The 13,923-nt window shown below is 38.2% G+C and overlaps 2 protein-coding genes across 5 annotated transcripts; one reads left to right on the forward strand and one right to left on the reverse strand.

Moving 5' to 3' along the window:
• Window positions 1-637: 637 nt before the first annotated feature.
• Window positions 638-1,427, forward strand: LOC130982287 (uncharacterized). The gene is made up of 2 exons (XM_057906242.1): window positions 638-1,067; window positions 1,141-1,427. Exons 1-2 carry the CDS (start codon window positions 638-640, stop codon window positions 1,425-1,427), a joined length of 717 nt encoding a protein of 238 aa, XP_057762225.1.
• A 3,194-nt stretch (window positions 1,428-4,621) lies between these two features.
• LOC130965551 (protein MODIFIER OF SNC1 1) lies at window positions 4,622-13,331 on the reverse strand. Of its 4 annotated transcripts, XM_057890328.1 has the most exons (12): window positions 13,040-13,331; window positions 11,975-12,050; window positions 11,726-11,809; window positions 11,592-11,636; window positions 11,115-11,490; window positions 10,530-10,632; window positions 9,667-9,738; window positions 8,241-9,546; window positions 7,903-8,167; window positions 5,228-7,814; window positions 5,076-5,131; window positions 4,622-4,941 (listed from the first exon to the last, which is right to left on the reverse strand). In XM_057890328.1, exons 2-10 carry the CDS (start codon window positions 12,004-12,006, stop codon window positions 5,322-5,324), a joined length of 4,776 nt encoding a protein of 1,591 aa, XP_057746311.1. In that variant the 5' UTR covers window positions 12,007-12,050; window positions 13,040-13,331; the 3' UTR covers window positions 4,622-4,941; window positions 5,076-5,131; window positions 5,228-5,321. The 4 variants fall into 4 exon arrangements, with proteins under 4 accessions (XP_057746311.1, XP_057746317.1, XP_057746297.1 ...); XM_057890334.1 differs by having other exon boundaries at window positions 4,622-5,131; window positions 9,685-9,738; XM_057890314.1 differs by having other exon boundaries at window positions 4,622-5,131.
• Window positions 13,332-13,923: the final 592 nt, after the last annotated feature.

Raw genomic sequence — 13,923 nt, forward strand, 5'->3', positions numbered from 1 at the left:
TACATCTTGATGGTTGTTTTCTGAAGACGTATTATGGTGGACAACTCCTCACAGCAGTAGCCCAGAATGCAAATAACCAATTTTATGTGGTTGCCTACGGAGTAGCAATGTCTGAAACTAAGGAGTCTTGGAAGTGGTTTCTGACTCTACTCCAAGAGGATTTGGGGGATGTGCAGACTCATGGTTAGAATTTTATGTCCGACCAACAAAAGGTAAACTTCATAATTCTTACTACTTGGTACTTGTTAAAAATTGATGGCTGTTTTACTTATGAGGAGACTTATTTACTTTTAGCTACTATTTTAGTGTTAGGTAATTATTTAATGTTGACTGTTGTTGAATACTAGGTTATTTTTTAGTAGCTATATACAATTGTATGATGACTGCTGGTTTAGGTAATATGAATGTGCAACTGCTAATTAATAGTTATGTATTGAAGGCTAGTTTAATATATGAATGTGAAACTGCTATGTAGGGATTGCTACTTGCATTGAAATCAATGTTCCCAAATGCCCATCACCGAAATTGTGTGATGGACATTTGGAAAAATTTTATCAACCGGTTTAAAGATTTGTATATTCGGGAGGTGGTTTAGGACTGTGCTAAATGCACCACCATACCAGAATTTAAGGAACAGATGGGGAAGCTCAAAGGAATTAACCTGGGTGCATGGGAATATCTGTCAAAATTTGAGCTAGCAACTTGGGTGAAGGCCTATTTCTCACATGGACTAAAAGTGTACAACCTCACAAACAACATGTGTGAGGTGTTCAACGCTAAGATAGTAAACTATAGAAGCAAGTCTATTCTCACAATGTGTGAAAAAATTAGGTGCTATCTGATGAGGAGGATGGTCAAGCATAAGGAGTTACTAGAAAATTATCCTGGAAAGCTCGCACCTGTTCAGCAGAAGAGGCTGGATCGTCTTATAAGGCCCAGCAACAAATGGCTTGCAGAGTGGACAGGTGACGAAAAACGTAAGAGATTTGAAGTGAGTCGTAAAAATACAAAGGTAGACGTGGATCTTATCAAGCAAACCTTCTCATGTAACAAATGGCAGCTGACTGGTTAGTTTTAATTAATTGTTAAGTCTTTTCTCAATTACATGGTTTACTGGTGCATGATGTTGTTCTGTTTCAGGCATGCCCTGTATCCATGCAGTAACAGTAATCAGGAAGAGGCATGATCATCCAGAGGAATATGTGCATCCGTGGTTATGCATGGAGTCAATCCATAAGACATATGCACATTGTATTCAACCTGTGCCAAGTCAGGAGTTTTGGACAAGGACTGAGTATTCAAGACCAGATCCTCTCATCATAAAGAGACCAATAGGCAGGCCAAAGGTGCACAATAGACAAAAGGATCCGGCAAAACCACTGATGCAGCAAGGTGACAAGCTGAAGAGATCATTTAAAGTCACTTAGTGATGCAGCGGGACATAATTACAAGACATGCAAGGGTGCTCCATCTGACCCCAACTGGAACCTAAGACCAAGAAGTCCAAGAAAGGTGGCACAAGTCAATCAATAGTTGTCCTTCCACTATCACAGTCAGCACTAAATGATAATGTAAGTATTGTATTTAAGATAGTAATCTGAATAATTGGTTTTGTTTCGTGATGTATGTCTTTGTTTAGTGCAATGTTAGGGAATTAATATAGTACGGTTCTAATTGGTCAACATAATTGGACAGGATGCTCCTAACATCCAAAGTGCTCCATCTAGCCAGGCTCCATCTAGATGTAAGTTAATTCTATTAGTGTGAAATATTGACCCCGTAAATTATTATTTACCCTAAATTTCATGAATACTTTCTTATATATGATAACCAGGTTTCAAGTGTTGTGAATCCATCCTTCCATGTCTGTGGCAACAACACCAAGGCCTATAACACCAGCTCCAGTGGTAGACCAAGTCAGGCCAGGTCCTGTAACTAGAAGGACACCATTTAGGCCTCCACTTCAAGTTTTATCCACAACCCACCAAACAGTTCAACCAAAAACTTCAAAAATGAGGTCCAAGCAGAAGATATTCAGACCACCTGCTCCACTTTGTCCCAGTTCACTCCCACCCCCAAGTCAGCCTGCACCACCACAGCCTCAACCTCAAGGTGCTCCACCTGGCCCACAACCATCTCAAGTCAGGTCAGGACCAAGTACAGCAACTACCAAGGAGACATTGGCAGCAGCAAGCACAACAACAACAAGACTGTTCAAATTCATCCCTAATCCACCCTCCATCAATCCAAAGAAGTGAAGAAATATGTCATCTTGGGCATCCCATTATGCCTTGTAATAGCTTTTAGGAAACTTGACTGTGGCAACAATGTTTTTTTGGGAGGCTTGTTTTTTTTAGAAGCTCTTAGGATTTTATAAATCGTTGCAAACTTGTTAGGTGTTTGAGGCTTACTTTTGTAATGTTAAGCTTAATAAAACTATACACTTTAGGAGATTTGTTCTTTTTGGCAGCTTTTAGAAAATTTGACTGTGGCAAAGATGTTTGTATAACTTTCAATCTATGTTATGTGTTTATGTATACAACTTTTATGCCTACTTTCTTCAATCATTCAATGCTTCTTTAGATATTGACAGCATAACTTCAACAACATACTGATATCATAACTTGAATTGTATTTAGATAATAGGATACATAAATTGCCTAAATGGCATGTTTCAATACACAACAAAAACCTGGATCAACCCATTTTTCTATTCTAATTTCTAGAATTCATTTCTCAGGCACTACATACATAAAAAGCAACAAAAACAGCACATTCAATTATACCAATACAACAAGTTAATGGATTTTTTTCTTCTCTAAAGTAGTAACCTTCTCCTCCATAACAGCCATCCTATGATCTAATTCCTCTTCCTCTTCAACAACTTCAACCTCTTTCCCAACCAGAGGTCTTTTATCAAAGATGCAACCATTGCTTCCAATTCTAGCAAGATACTCATCGACCCAAACAAAAAACTTACAATGCGGTTGCTTTTTCTGTTAAAATTTCCAAAATTATGTACTATATAAAACCATTTCAGAACAAAATCCCCAAATTTTTTATCTTACCTTATAGAATGGACAACCCAAGAAGATTTTGTTTGGGTTGCTAATCGTCTTCGACATATACATTATTGCATAAACTCCACAAAAGCACCTCAGGGCGATATCGTCCTTCAGGTCTTTGGCGTGCACAACACAAGGAACTGAGCTTGAAGCTGAATCTTCTTGTCTTACTCCACTGAGGCTTCTTCTTGATGTTGATGATGCTCTTGCTCCATTAGCAGCCATTGTTGATGCAGGTAGAGCTCCTCACCACCAGCCTCCACAAAGAAACGCAATCAATTTAAGGATTAGAGCCAAGCGCGAAACGACGTAGTTTTTAGGCTCAGGGACTTATTTGTCCAATTTTCGAAAGTACCCTTCTAGTCATCAGTCCACGTGTCAACCTGTCACACCAGGTCATCAGAATGGGAGCCACGTCAGACTTTTCCGTCGGGTCTGACGGAGACATTTGGACGGAGGGACTCATCCGTCCAAGTTTTGTGAAGGTCGAGGATTTAAAAGTATTTTCAAATGGTCAGGGACAAAAATGTTCGTGGGGCAAAAGGTCAGGGACCTATTTGTCCCTTTCTCTATTTTTTAAGTTCTACCGTGGCAAAATAAAATTTTTTCTGTAAATTTATTTCTTTGCCTTAGTTTTTGTAAGGAAAAAAAAAAAGACAAAAAGAATGATAAATGCTTATTGACATAGATAATAAAAATTGTGAATGCAGACAACAAACCTTTAAATGTACTTCAGTATCACAAATCCTTAAATAGAGTTCAGCATCACAACAAATTAATCTTTAGCATATCAGACTGAAAAATACCACAAAAAACAAAAAAAAAACATTGTGAATGCATGTCACGAGAATGCGAAGTTGCATACTTTTTATTATTGCGAAAACCCAATTAATAATAAATATGTAGGAAAATCGATAAATACTTAAATGTTTATTGTGTATACAAAAAAATAAAAAAAAGAATAAAAAAAAGTGGTTTATTGGCACACTTGCTCAATATTTTGATTATTTTCACAAGAATGGTATTCACGTCTCACATGTCAATGACTCGATGGAAATACTAATATATATTTTTTAAATGGAAGTACTAAAATTTTGTTTAGTAAATATCTTTTAGCACGTGATTTTAGGTTTTAATTTTCGAGTCAAGTAAACATAGTGTTAATCGTATAACTATTTTAAAAAGGGAAATCAAATTCGATTAAGTAATAATCAGTTCTCTGCATTTATCAATAATAGACTATTCTATCTAATAACCGGATACATGATTTTACATTTTCACTACATAATCCCTTCCTTTTTTGGTTCAAAATCCTTTCCCTTCCTAGATTATGCGTTCATCTGAACTCGCAGACAATTTTTTTTCTCTGCCCCTACCCCCATAATCTATCCTGGCACTATCGACCCTGATCAGAATTCAGAACTATTGCGATCCCCCAATAGCCCCAATGCTACTGTACCACTCTCCTAAAGAAAATAAGAAATAGCCCAACATTGACTTCAAAGTCCCAAGTCTCAACGGCACAGAAACTTCTCGAATATCGGAGGAAAAAGACAAAAACGAAATCTTTTTTTCAAATGCCTATTGATATTAGACACAACGAAAATGGAAGCTTAGACATTTGAGGTCAGGATAAACTGGGAACTATTCATTCCAAATGACTAATTAAGCTTTCAACGCTCGAAAAAAATTATTCAAAACGCATATCAAAATAAGAAATACACTGCGAACACCAATCATTTGCTTGCTTCTTTGCTGAATTACTTGGTAGTCTTTAGCTATGGGGAAATAATCATTTTCTTCCTCAAACTGCGTAAGGCCTGGAACGCATCTCATATGAGCAGATGGCACACAAAACACCCGTTCTCTCTGGTGCCTGAAAAGAGGCTCGTTGAAACAGGACAAGTGCTCCATTAAAAATAAAATGCCATCAAATACTATTTTCAATTACATTAGAAAAATAACCATCCACCACAGAGCACTACAATATTACAGCAATAACCATCAAACCTTTTCTTAGCCCCGCCCTACAAAAAAGAGGGTACCATCTTCACTTCTAGCCCTCCCTGTGGAATACATACCGACAATCAGAAGATAATTGATGAGGCATTGAGGCTGCATTTACAATTGAAAGTTCAAAGGTATCTGAAGACCACATATACCTGAAAACACGGCTGTATTAAGCAGCAAAGTTAATGGATGTATGGCTTCTGATGGAACACGCAGACTAATTCCAACTACTGATTACCAAAGCATCTAATCAGCACCAGCTTGGCGTCCATAGAAGTTTCCCCCACCTCGCCGGGAATGAGGTTGACCTCGATCCCTAAATCTTCCACCAGCATGATTACCATCTTTAGGCCGTTCTATGTTGTCTGATTTGCTGCCATCATATGGTCCGACAGGGTGGTACTCATAATGCAGGTTTGGGCCCTGCCTCTCCCTGTTTGTAGATTGATTATAGTGCCTGTTATCTTGGGCAGGTGGTTTCCAATCTCCACGAGGCTCGTGTCCTCTTCCAAACCTGTTTAGGTTTCCATTTTTGCCAAAGCCAGAGAATGGGCGGTGATCATGCCTCTGATCTATAGATGTGGGAGATTGCTCAACCAAGCTAACATTTCCCTGATTTGAGGAGTTGGGATGCCTCCTTGCTGGCACATGTTTCCTCTCTCTTTTAGAATCTTGGTTCCCAAAATGTGTAGTTTCTCTGGCCTTGCTCTTGTCCAAGACTGATTGATCATTGTGAGGTTGAGCTACATGAGCATTAGACATATTGTCATCAGCGGCTGGAATTGATTCTTCATCACAACAGGAATCCTTTTTTTTAACTCCAACCACAACTGAATCGACATTTAGATCACTGGATTTGTTTCCCCTCTGATTATTTGAAGCCTGAGATTTGGGTTGCCAGTGAGAAGTCAAGCGTTCTCCAACATTTCGATTTTCTTTCAAAGCAGCAGCACCGATATCTGGTTGACTAGGCTCAGAGGATGAAGTGGGTATTTCATTTCTCTCCAACTCTCTATCATTTTTCTTATGATCCACATCATGGTTCATCCCTCCACCCTTATGTCCTCTGAAAGGAACCCGCCTACCTCTGCCTGTTGCTCCATGATCTTTAATAACAGGAACAGAAACATGAGCAGCTGAATCATGATTGACAGGATTGTTTGAACCATTAAGATCACTATAGTTATTAATTTGCATTGATTGCCCCTTTGATAAGTTTATTTCAGACTTAGGATCTCCACGATCTTCTGTTTGTCCCTGAACAATTGGTTCAGAGTTTGAATCAATGTCCAGTCCACCCCGCACATCATGCACATTAGTTGTTTCCATTTGATTCCGCTGCCGCCAAGATCCATGCGCTTTACCCTGCTTAGCATGCCTGCCATCTCTATTTTTAGGCTCCATTCCATGGGTCACTTTTCCAACAATTGAATCAGTTACCTGAGCAATCTGTGGACCCACAGAAACAGAATCAACTCTTCCAACATTCCCATCTGATGGAGCCTGATTGACTGATGAAACCACCTGTTGTTGGATGCTTCCTTGCTGAGCCATTTCTTTAGCAACAGGTTTTGGAACATATCTCTCCATTTCTGCCCTCTTATTTTTAAAATTATGCACCTGCTGATCACTCTTCTCAGTATTGACTGCCTCTGCTTTGGTTTTCTCATCTGATTCATCCACGTCAGTCTTATTATGGTGTTTCACAGGGGCCCACATCACTGCATCACTCCCATGAGATTTCTCTGCTGGTCTAGTAGCTTGCATATTTCTCGATGGCCTACGAGAATGCTGAGGTTTCCACTGACTATTCATTTTAGCATGGGCTTCCTCACTTGCTGAATGTCTGTGATGCTCTGAAAATTGAGTTGAATCCTTAGACAAGGATGATGGTTGAACTGGACCCTGTTCTAACTCAATGTTGGCAACCTTGGCCTTATCAATTTCGACAAAGCTTTTTGAAATATTAGCTTCTTTTGGTGCCAATGGTAATGCAGAAGAACTATCTTCAAATTTTTGTTTGTTTTTCCCATTCCTGGTATTCTTCTTTCTCTGGTTTACAGAGGAATCAATCATAGTAGCTGAATTCATGGGCATGTTCAATCCCCCAGTTGAACCAACTTCATGGATAACATTGCCAGAAGATACAGAAATATCAACCACTAAATCATTCTCGGCCTTTGAGCCAAATGAAGTGGAAGATGCAACCTTTTCACTCCCAGTTTTCTCTGAAGGAAGATTCTGCTTTTGTTTATAGCTTGTTCGCTTCTGCTTTGAGGTAATATTATTGTGAAACTGTAAGGCATTCATGCCATCAGCACTCTTAACATCTTGTTGCAAGTTCATTGACTGATTATGAATCAGAACAGCCTCTTTGCCAGAATTCACATGGGTCTCTGAAGGTGGCTCACTGGACAAGATGGGTAACTTTTCAACTTTATTAATGCTAATATCATTAATATGAGGGATAGCCTTAGCATCAGAATTTAAAGCCGAACTCACAACTCCAAATTTTCCTGATACAATTGCTGAATCAGATGGCTGTAATTCTTGTTGCTTATTGGGGATGTCAGACGTTGTAGCAGACTCTTTTGAAGTTGGACCTTCCACTGCTTGAGAACGTCTATTCAACTCATCCAGCTTTGCAAGAGCTTTAGCCTTTTGCTTTCTTATTCGCTCCTCCTCTTCCTCCTGCAGTTGCTTAGTCCGCTGCTTGGCCAACTCTTTCATTTTGGCACGCTGATGAGTTTCGGAATTTGTTAAAGAGTTAAATGTACACTAGATAGCTAATAACGAATATAGAAATGATGCATCATGTATGCATTACCTGATCATGGCTATCAATTGGTTCAGACCTGGTTTGAACAGATTCTCCATCATGCCTTACTGGATTATATGAGCCAGACCTATCATAGCTCTCAACAGAGATCTGATGGTCACCAATAAGAAGATTAGTTGCTTCCAACTGTGCACCTGATAAAGCTGAGATATCAGCAAACTCAGGTTTCTTTCGCCAACCATCAACATCTTCATTGCTTGTTTTTCCCTTGTTACGGTGGTCACCTCTACTTTGCATGCCACGAGCAATTTGCCTGTAAATAAAGCATATCAGCATCATCAAGAATCTAACCACAATCAGTCAATACCAAGAAATTATGGACAAACCTGGATGATGTTGGTCCACTGGCAGATAAGGAATCGAAATTCTTTTCTCCACCAGAGGCACTGACTTCATGATGAGGTGGGTTTATGACATCAGTGGCAGGAGTTCTAGCAGGAAACACACCACCAGCACCAGCTTCCTTCACATTGTTCACTGAAGCACTATTGGCATGAAATTTATTTCTTTGCTCATCTCTGTTTCTAGCAGATGAATTATCCCTGGCTTTTGCATTCAAACCCTCTATCTTCTTAATCAGACTGGCATCTTTTGGAGCAGATGATCTTGGGGGAGTTTCTAGCACACCAGAGGCAGCATTACCACGATCTAATTTCCTTGGCGAAATATCACCAGGCTTCTTAATGTTTCCTGAACTGTCAGGAAACTTGGCCTTAAGAGTAACAGATGAACTAGATACTTGATTTTCCAAAGCCTGAGAAGGTGGTTCTTCACCATGAGCACTCTTCCTCAAATCCATCTCATTCTTTCTATAGTTTGATCTCTGCTCATTCTCCCAGACTGCAATTCTTGGTCGGTCCCTATATGATGCATTGGTTGTCTCTGAATCCTCCCAATTTACTCTCTCATTTTTTCCATTAGATTCATGTTGCTTAAGAAGAACTCTGTATGGCACAGCAGTCTCAGGAGGATGGCTGGATCCCACTTGCTCAGAGGCCAACGGCTTTCCAGCAATACCATACCCACCAGGTTTACCTTGTGAATTGGCAGGCTCAGGAAGATTTTGATTTGGGTACCTATTATGAACAGGTGGTCCAGCTGCCATTCCCATGAAGGGTACATCTCGTTCATTTGAATTGTAGTAGCCCATAGGAGGACCATAGTATCCCTCAAAGCCCATTGGACCATGAAAATATCCAGGTCTCATAGGAATGCCTGGACGAATATACGCATCAGGCATATGAGGCCTAAAGACATCTCCATTCTTAGGGTGCCCTCTTGGTCCATTCCCAGGAGGGGGAACTGGTGGTGAGTTGACAAGACCAGTTGGTGGAATGCCTGGACGATAATAAGGAAATGGTTCAATAGGAAAGCCACCAGGAGTAACAGGATTTCCAAATGGGGGCCCACCAGCAGGACCCCGGAACCAAACACCATTTTGAGGATTATTTACTGGAGGACCATGCCAGGCATCATAGTGTTGAGGTGGAACAGAAGTATTAGGGTAAGGCTGGGTATTTCCTTGCCATTTCTCTATCCCAGGCCTCATGTCATCCTCTCCATGAGACTGATGATCCCTTCTCCAAGAATCAATCACACCACCCTTCATATTTTCATTCACCGGAACATCAGCTGTGATATTGACAACAGAAGAACATTAGTTATAGAAGATCGAATGCAAAATCCTATCGGAAGAAATGGAATGAAAGAACAATTGAAGCACAAATAAAAATATCAAATGGCATGACACACCAACAATAGAGGCCTCACTTTTCTCCTTCTGTGGTCCTGAGGAGGAGCTAGGTCGGCCATGAGAACTGTCATCTGCTAGCAGTTGATAAAAATTGTTAAAAACTTTCTCTTAAGAACAAAACAATTTACTAATGAAATATCTGTTCTATGTTCTCTAAATATTTATGACAAGGTTGTCAAATTGAGATAAAATTCAGGAGTCGGGAAATTTATTCCCCGTAACATGAGTCGAAGCATTTTACGGATAGTAAGATTCATAATTAACAATTAGAAATATTTCAACAGTATTTTAAATGTAAAAGAATTGTAGAACCTACCACATATTAATATTTAACTCAAATATCTCCTAGTATAATCATAATTAATAAAATGGGACACCAAATACATTGAAATATCAAGTTATAAGTCAGAACTTTGGCCTTACAATAATATTCATGGTAGAAAATGAATGAAACATACTCTTATAGAGCAAGGGAAATGCAAGAGTAAGGAGTGAACAGCATACATGAGATATCATTACATAAACAAAGAACTGAAGTCAAAATTTGATCCCAATAAAATACAGTTATGTTTAAGCCTTTATGTTTCTGGGCCAAGAAAAGACTTGTTGGTTCAAACTTTAAAATGTTAAGAGGAACAATTGATATAATTATATGAACAAAGAACTCCTACAAGTAAATAAGGTACAATCAAAAACTATAACATGTGATGCAATAATAGTAATAATAGCAACAATACTGTGGCACTTAATGGTCAATAGTAAAAGATCAGTAAAACAATAATGGATTAGCAATTGAAATATTAAACACCATAATAATATAAAACAGAATTCAGGTCAGAATAATAATACAGAACAATAATACCTTGCAACTCAGAATTCAGGGCAGACTTGTCCTTCTCAGAACCAAGAGTTGGAAAGTCTCCAGAGCTCAATGAAAATCCATCACTCTTGGGTTGAGAAACTCCCTGCATTTGTACAAAAAGTGGCTACTATCAGCAAATAATGCCTATAAAACAGAGGCAACCATGGCTGCGACCACTGAGGACACAGGAACGTGTCAAGCAAAAAACTCTTGCAACTAATTCAACAAACCCCTAGAGACAGTGCCTTTAGCACGCAAGAAGTTCAAAGTTGCTACACCACATATACTATCAGATAATCATAACCATAAAACTACTGAATTACAGCCACAAGTATGTGTATTTACTAGGTGTGCACCATGCCAAACCAGCAAGAAAAAAGAGTGTGAGAAGTGCAAAATTACTGTCAAACTGAAACAAATTATAAACGCAATTGTTCGAGGATAAACATCACAAATACTGCGTTAAAAAATTAACCACTAACCTGGAAAATTAGATTGTCATAATCATAAAATTATAATAAAAAATATTTCAGATATAATTTGTAGCAGAATCGAAGTTTCAAGAACAAATAAACAGACCCATACCAGTTTCTCTGCGGTCCTAGCACCACTCCAAGCACCTGAATTGTCAGTGGAGGGTTCAGCAAATCTAGATAACTGTGAGCTACCAGGTCTTGTCTCTGCACTGCGAGGACGCAATGATGCAAGTGAAGTCTGATTTGATGTCAGCGGCCCAGATGCTGATGAAGGCCGAGAACTTGACCCCCATGCATTTGTACAGGACTCGAGAGCCCTATCACTACTAGCAGTCGAAGGCCTTGTACCACTCCCACCAGATGATGGCCGAGCACTGAGGTGGCTGGGTGAACTAGCACCACCATCAGTATTTGGAGAGAGAGAAGAGGAACCCCAAGCATTTGATGCAGAAGATGATGATCTACTACCCCAGCTGAGGGTACCCCTACCCAAAATAAACAATGACCGAAAACAAATAAAATTCTGGAACATTAAGAACAATTATAGCAGAAGTCACAACATTAAGTCCTGAGAATATTTACTCACTTGGGAACAATCTCCACATTAGGGTCCAAACCATGTTTCTCTAACCTTGATACAAAAGAAGGGGAAATTTTCAGATCATAAAGCAATACCACAGTCAACTGAAAATAAAAAGAATCCATCAAGAAATCAAATACCTCTGGCTGGGTAAGTTAATAGGTTTTGGAACAGCAACTTTCCCTAGAACAGTCATACCACCTCTTCTGGAAGAAGAGGCCCATCTGCAAAACAGCATTAGAATCATTAATCTCAATTTTCTTTAGTTCATTATAAAATATAATCATATTGCCAACGACAGAAGCAGGATTTTCAATACAAGACATATCAAAAATTTGGTTTGGCCACATTTACATGGTGGCTTCTAGAGCACGTAAACAAAGGCATACCTTCGCTCCCCACTCAACATGCTTGAAGTCATTGCCTGGACACCACCGCACTGTCATTCAAGCCAGTTGAAAGGGCCTAATAAGAATTTGAAAAAAAAAAAAAAAAAACTTAGTGGCCTATCATAAACGATGCTTACAGACAACTGAATATAAAATTATAATATAGTGTAATAAATTAATACATGACAGAATTCAGACCACACTTGTAACTATTAATATTATCATTAAACCTACTTTCATACCAAAAAGGGATGGAGCAAAAAAGAAATAACGTCACTATTAAATCCAAGGACAAATATAATAGAAACTTTCTTAAATTTGAAGGAACAGTTTACACTCACGGGTTGCTGGAAAAAGAATTGGCTTCTGCAAGTAACTTCTATACTAAGTTCCTAAGCCTCTTTTACAATATCAGGTCTAATGATACTCATAACTCCCAAAGTGAAATCATTCCATGCAATGTATCAAGTATCAACTGATAAGAGAGAGACATAAGGGTCGGGGAACATATGAACAACAGGTTGATGACCTTTGTCAGCAACCATACTCTACACTAAGTCTACCATAATTTACATTGCAAAAGTTTTACATTCTATTCACCAGAATCAATGATTTTCTAATATAATGACCCTCCCCACCAAATTATAGATCCAAATACAGAGCCAACAAAAGCAGTGTACACTCTTCAATAGCAATTACTCTTCAATTGTAAACGCATATATCTTCATATTGAAGGGAAACAATAGTGACATTAAAGTTAAGAAGCCTAATTAAAACGCAAGGCCATTAGATGCGACAATTAGCTACATAAACAAGTTTCCCTGAGAGGAAAACAAATATATTTGACATCCTTCCATCTTAATCTATAACAACATAGAACAAGCAGAGAAATAACAAAAAAAATAAAATATATATATATATATGCAGTAGTAGTTTACACTGGCAAAAAATTCAGTTATAATTCGATTTTTTTTTCTCCCTCGCAATACGTGGTTTTTCGGTGTTCGTTTTCAGGTGGAACCAAACGCGGATGAAAAATAGCTCGAAGTGCAAATGAAAGTGTACCGGATGCTAAGGAAAAACGTGTGGCCCAAAGAAACCCTAGAGAGGTGGAATTGGAGAGAGGAGCGCAGAGGAGAAAGGAGGAGGACCGATCGGAAGGTTAAGAGAGCACCGTTGAAGGATGAGATAGACGGAGGATCTGTGCAGAGTGAAGGCGGTGAAGGTGGGTTTCGGATCGGAGAGGAAGAATGAGGGTAGAGAGAGAAAGCGAACCAGCAAGCGATAGAGAGAGAAAGAGAGAAGAGAGCTGAGAGGGTTCGGGCTTTCGGGGGAACGTAGCGGTAGCAGTTGAGTTACGCCCTGAAAAATGTTTTGTTTTATTCACATAAGGCCCACCTTAGAAATTACATTTAAGTGAGGCTTATATTTCACGTTAAACCAATTCAGCAATTCAATACGCCATTTACAGGTACGGTGTCCTGAATCGGATTTGATTTGTATAATATTCGATTTAAAAATTTTGGATAAAAATCTGATCCATAAGATTATTAAATCAGATCTGAGTGATTCGCATACTAATAAAATTGAATTATAGATTTTATATATGTATCTGCATATAAGTTTATAAAAATAAATAAATAAATATTTTTTTTATATTTTATTATAATTAATAATTATCATATATATATTATATTATTTTATTTTTATTATTTAAAAAAATATATTTAATATTATTTTATGAGTAAATATATTTAAAAAAATAATAAAAAAAATTTTATTGATATTTTTAATAAAAATAAATTTTTAAAAATATTTTTATGTTTTATGGATATATTTGATATCCGATTATTTGCGAATTGAATCGGATCTAAACTTAAAAACTGCAGATATTGTATCCAATCCGATAATTTTAGTGCGAATCGAAATTTTGATCATATCTAATCTGA

Source organism: Arachis stenosperma, chromosome 1 (assembly GCF_014773155.1).
Source record: "Arachis stenosperma cultivar V10309 chromosome 1, arast.V10309.gnm1.PFL2, whole genome shotgun sequence".
In the NCBI taxonomy this organism is placed as follows: domain Eukaryota; kingdom Viridiplantae; phylum Streptophyta; class Magnoliopsida; order Fabales; family Fabaceae; genus Arachis; species Arachis stenosperma.

Excerpts from the sequence above, each read along its gene's own strand:
- LOC130982287 (XM_057906242.1), top strand. The coding sequence starts at position 638 with ATGGGGAAGCTCAAAGGAATTAACCTGGGTGCATGGGAATATCTGTCA. Across the intron at positions 1,068-1,140 it reads TAACAAATGGCAGCTGACTG|GCATGCCCTGTATCCATGCA; the intron begins GTTAGTTTTAAT and ends GTTCTGTTTCAG.
- LOC130965551 (XM_057890328.1), bottom strand. The coding sequence starts at position 12,006 with ATGACTTCAAGCATGTTGAGTGGGGAGCGAAG. Across the intron at positions 9,547-9,666 it reads AAGTGAGGCCTCTATTGTTG|CTGATGTTCCGGTGAATGAA; the intron begins GTGTGTCATGCC and ends TCAATATCACAG. Across the intron at positions 7,815-7,902 it reads CAATTGATAGCCATGATCAG|CGTGCCAAAATGAAAGAGTT; the intron begins GTAATGCATACA and ends GAAACTCATCAG.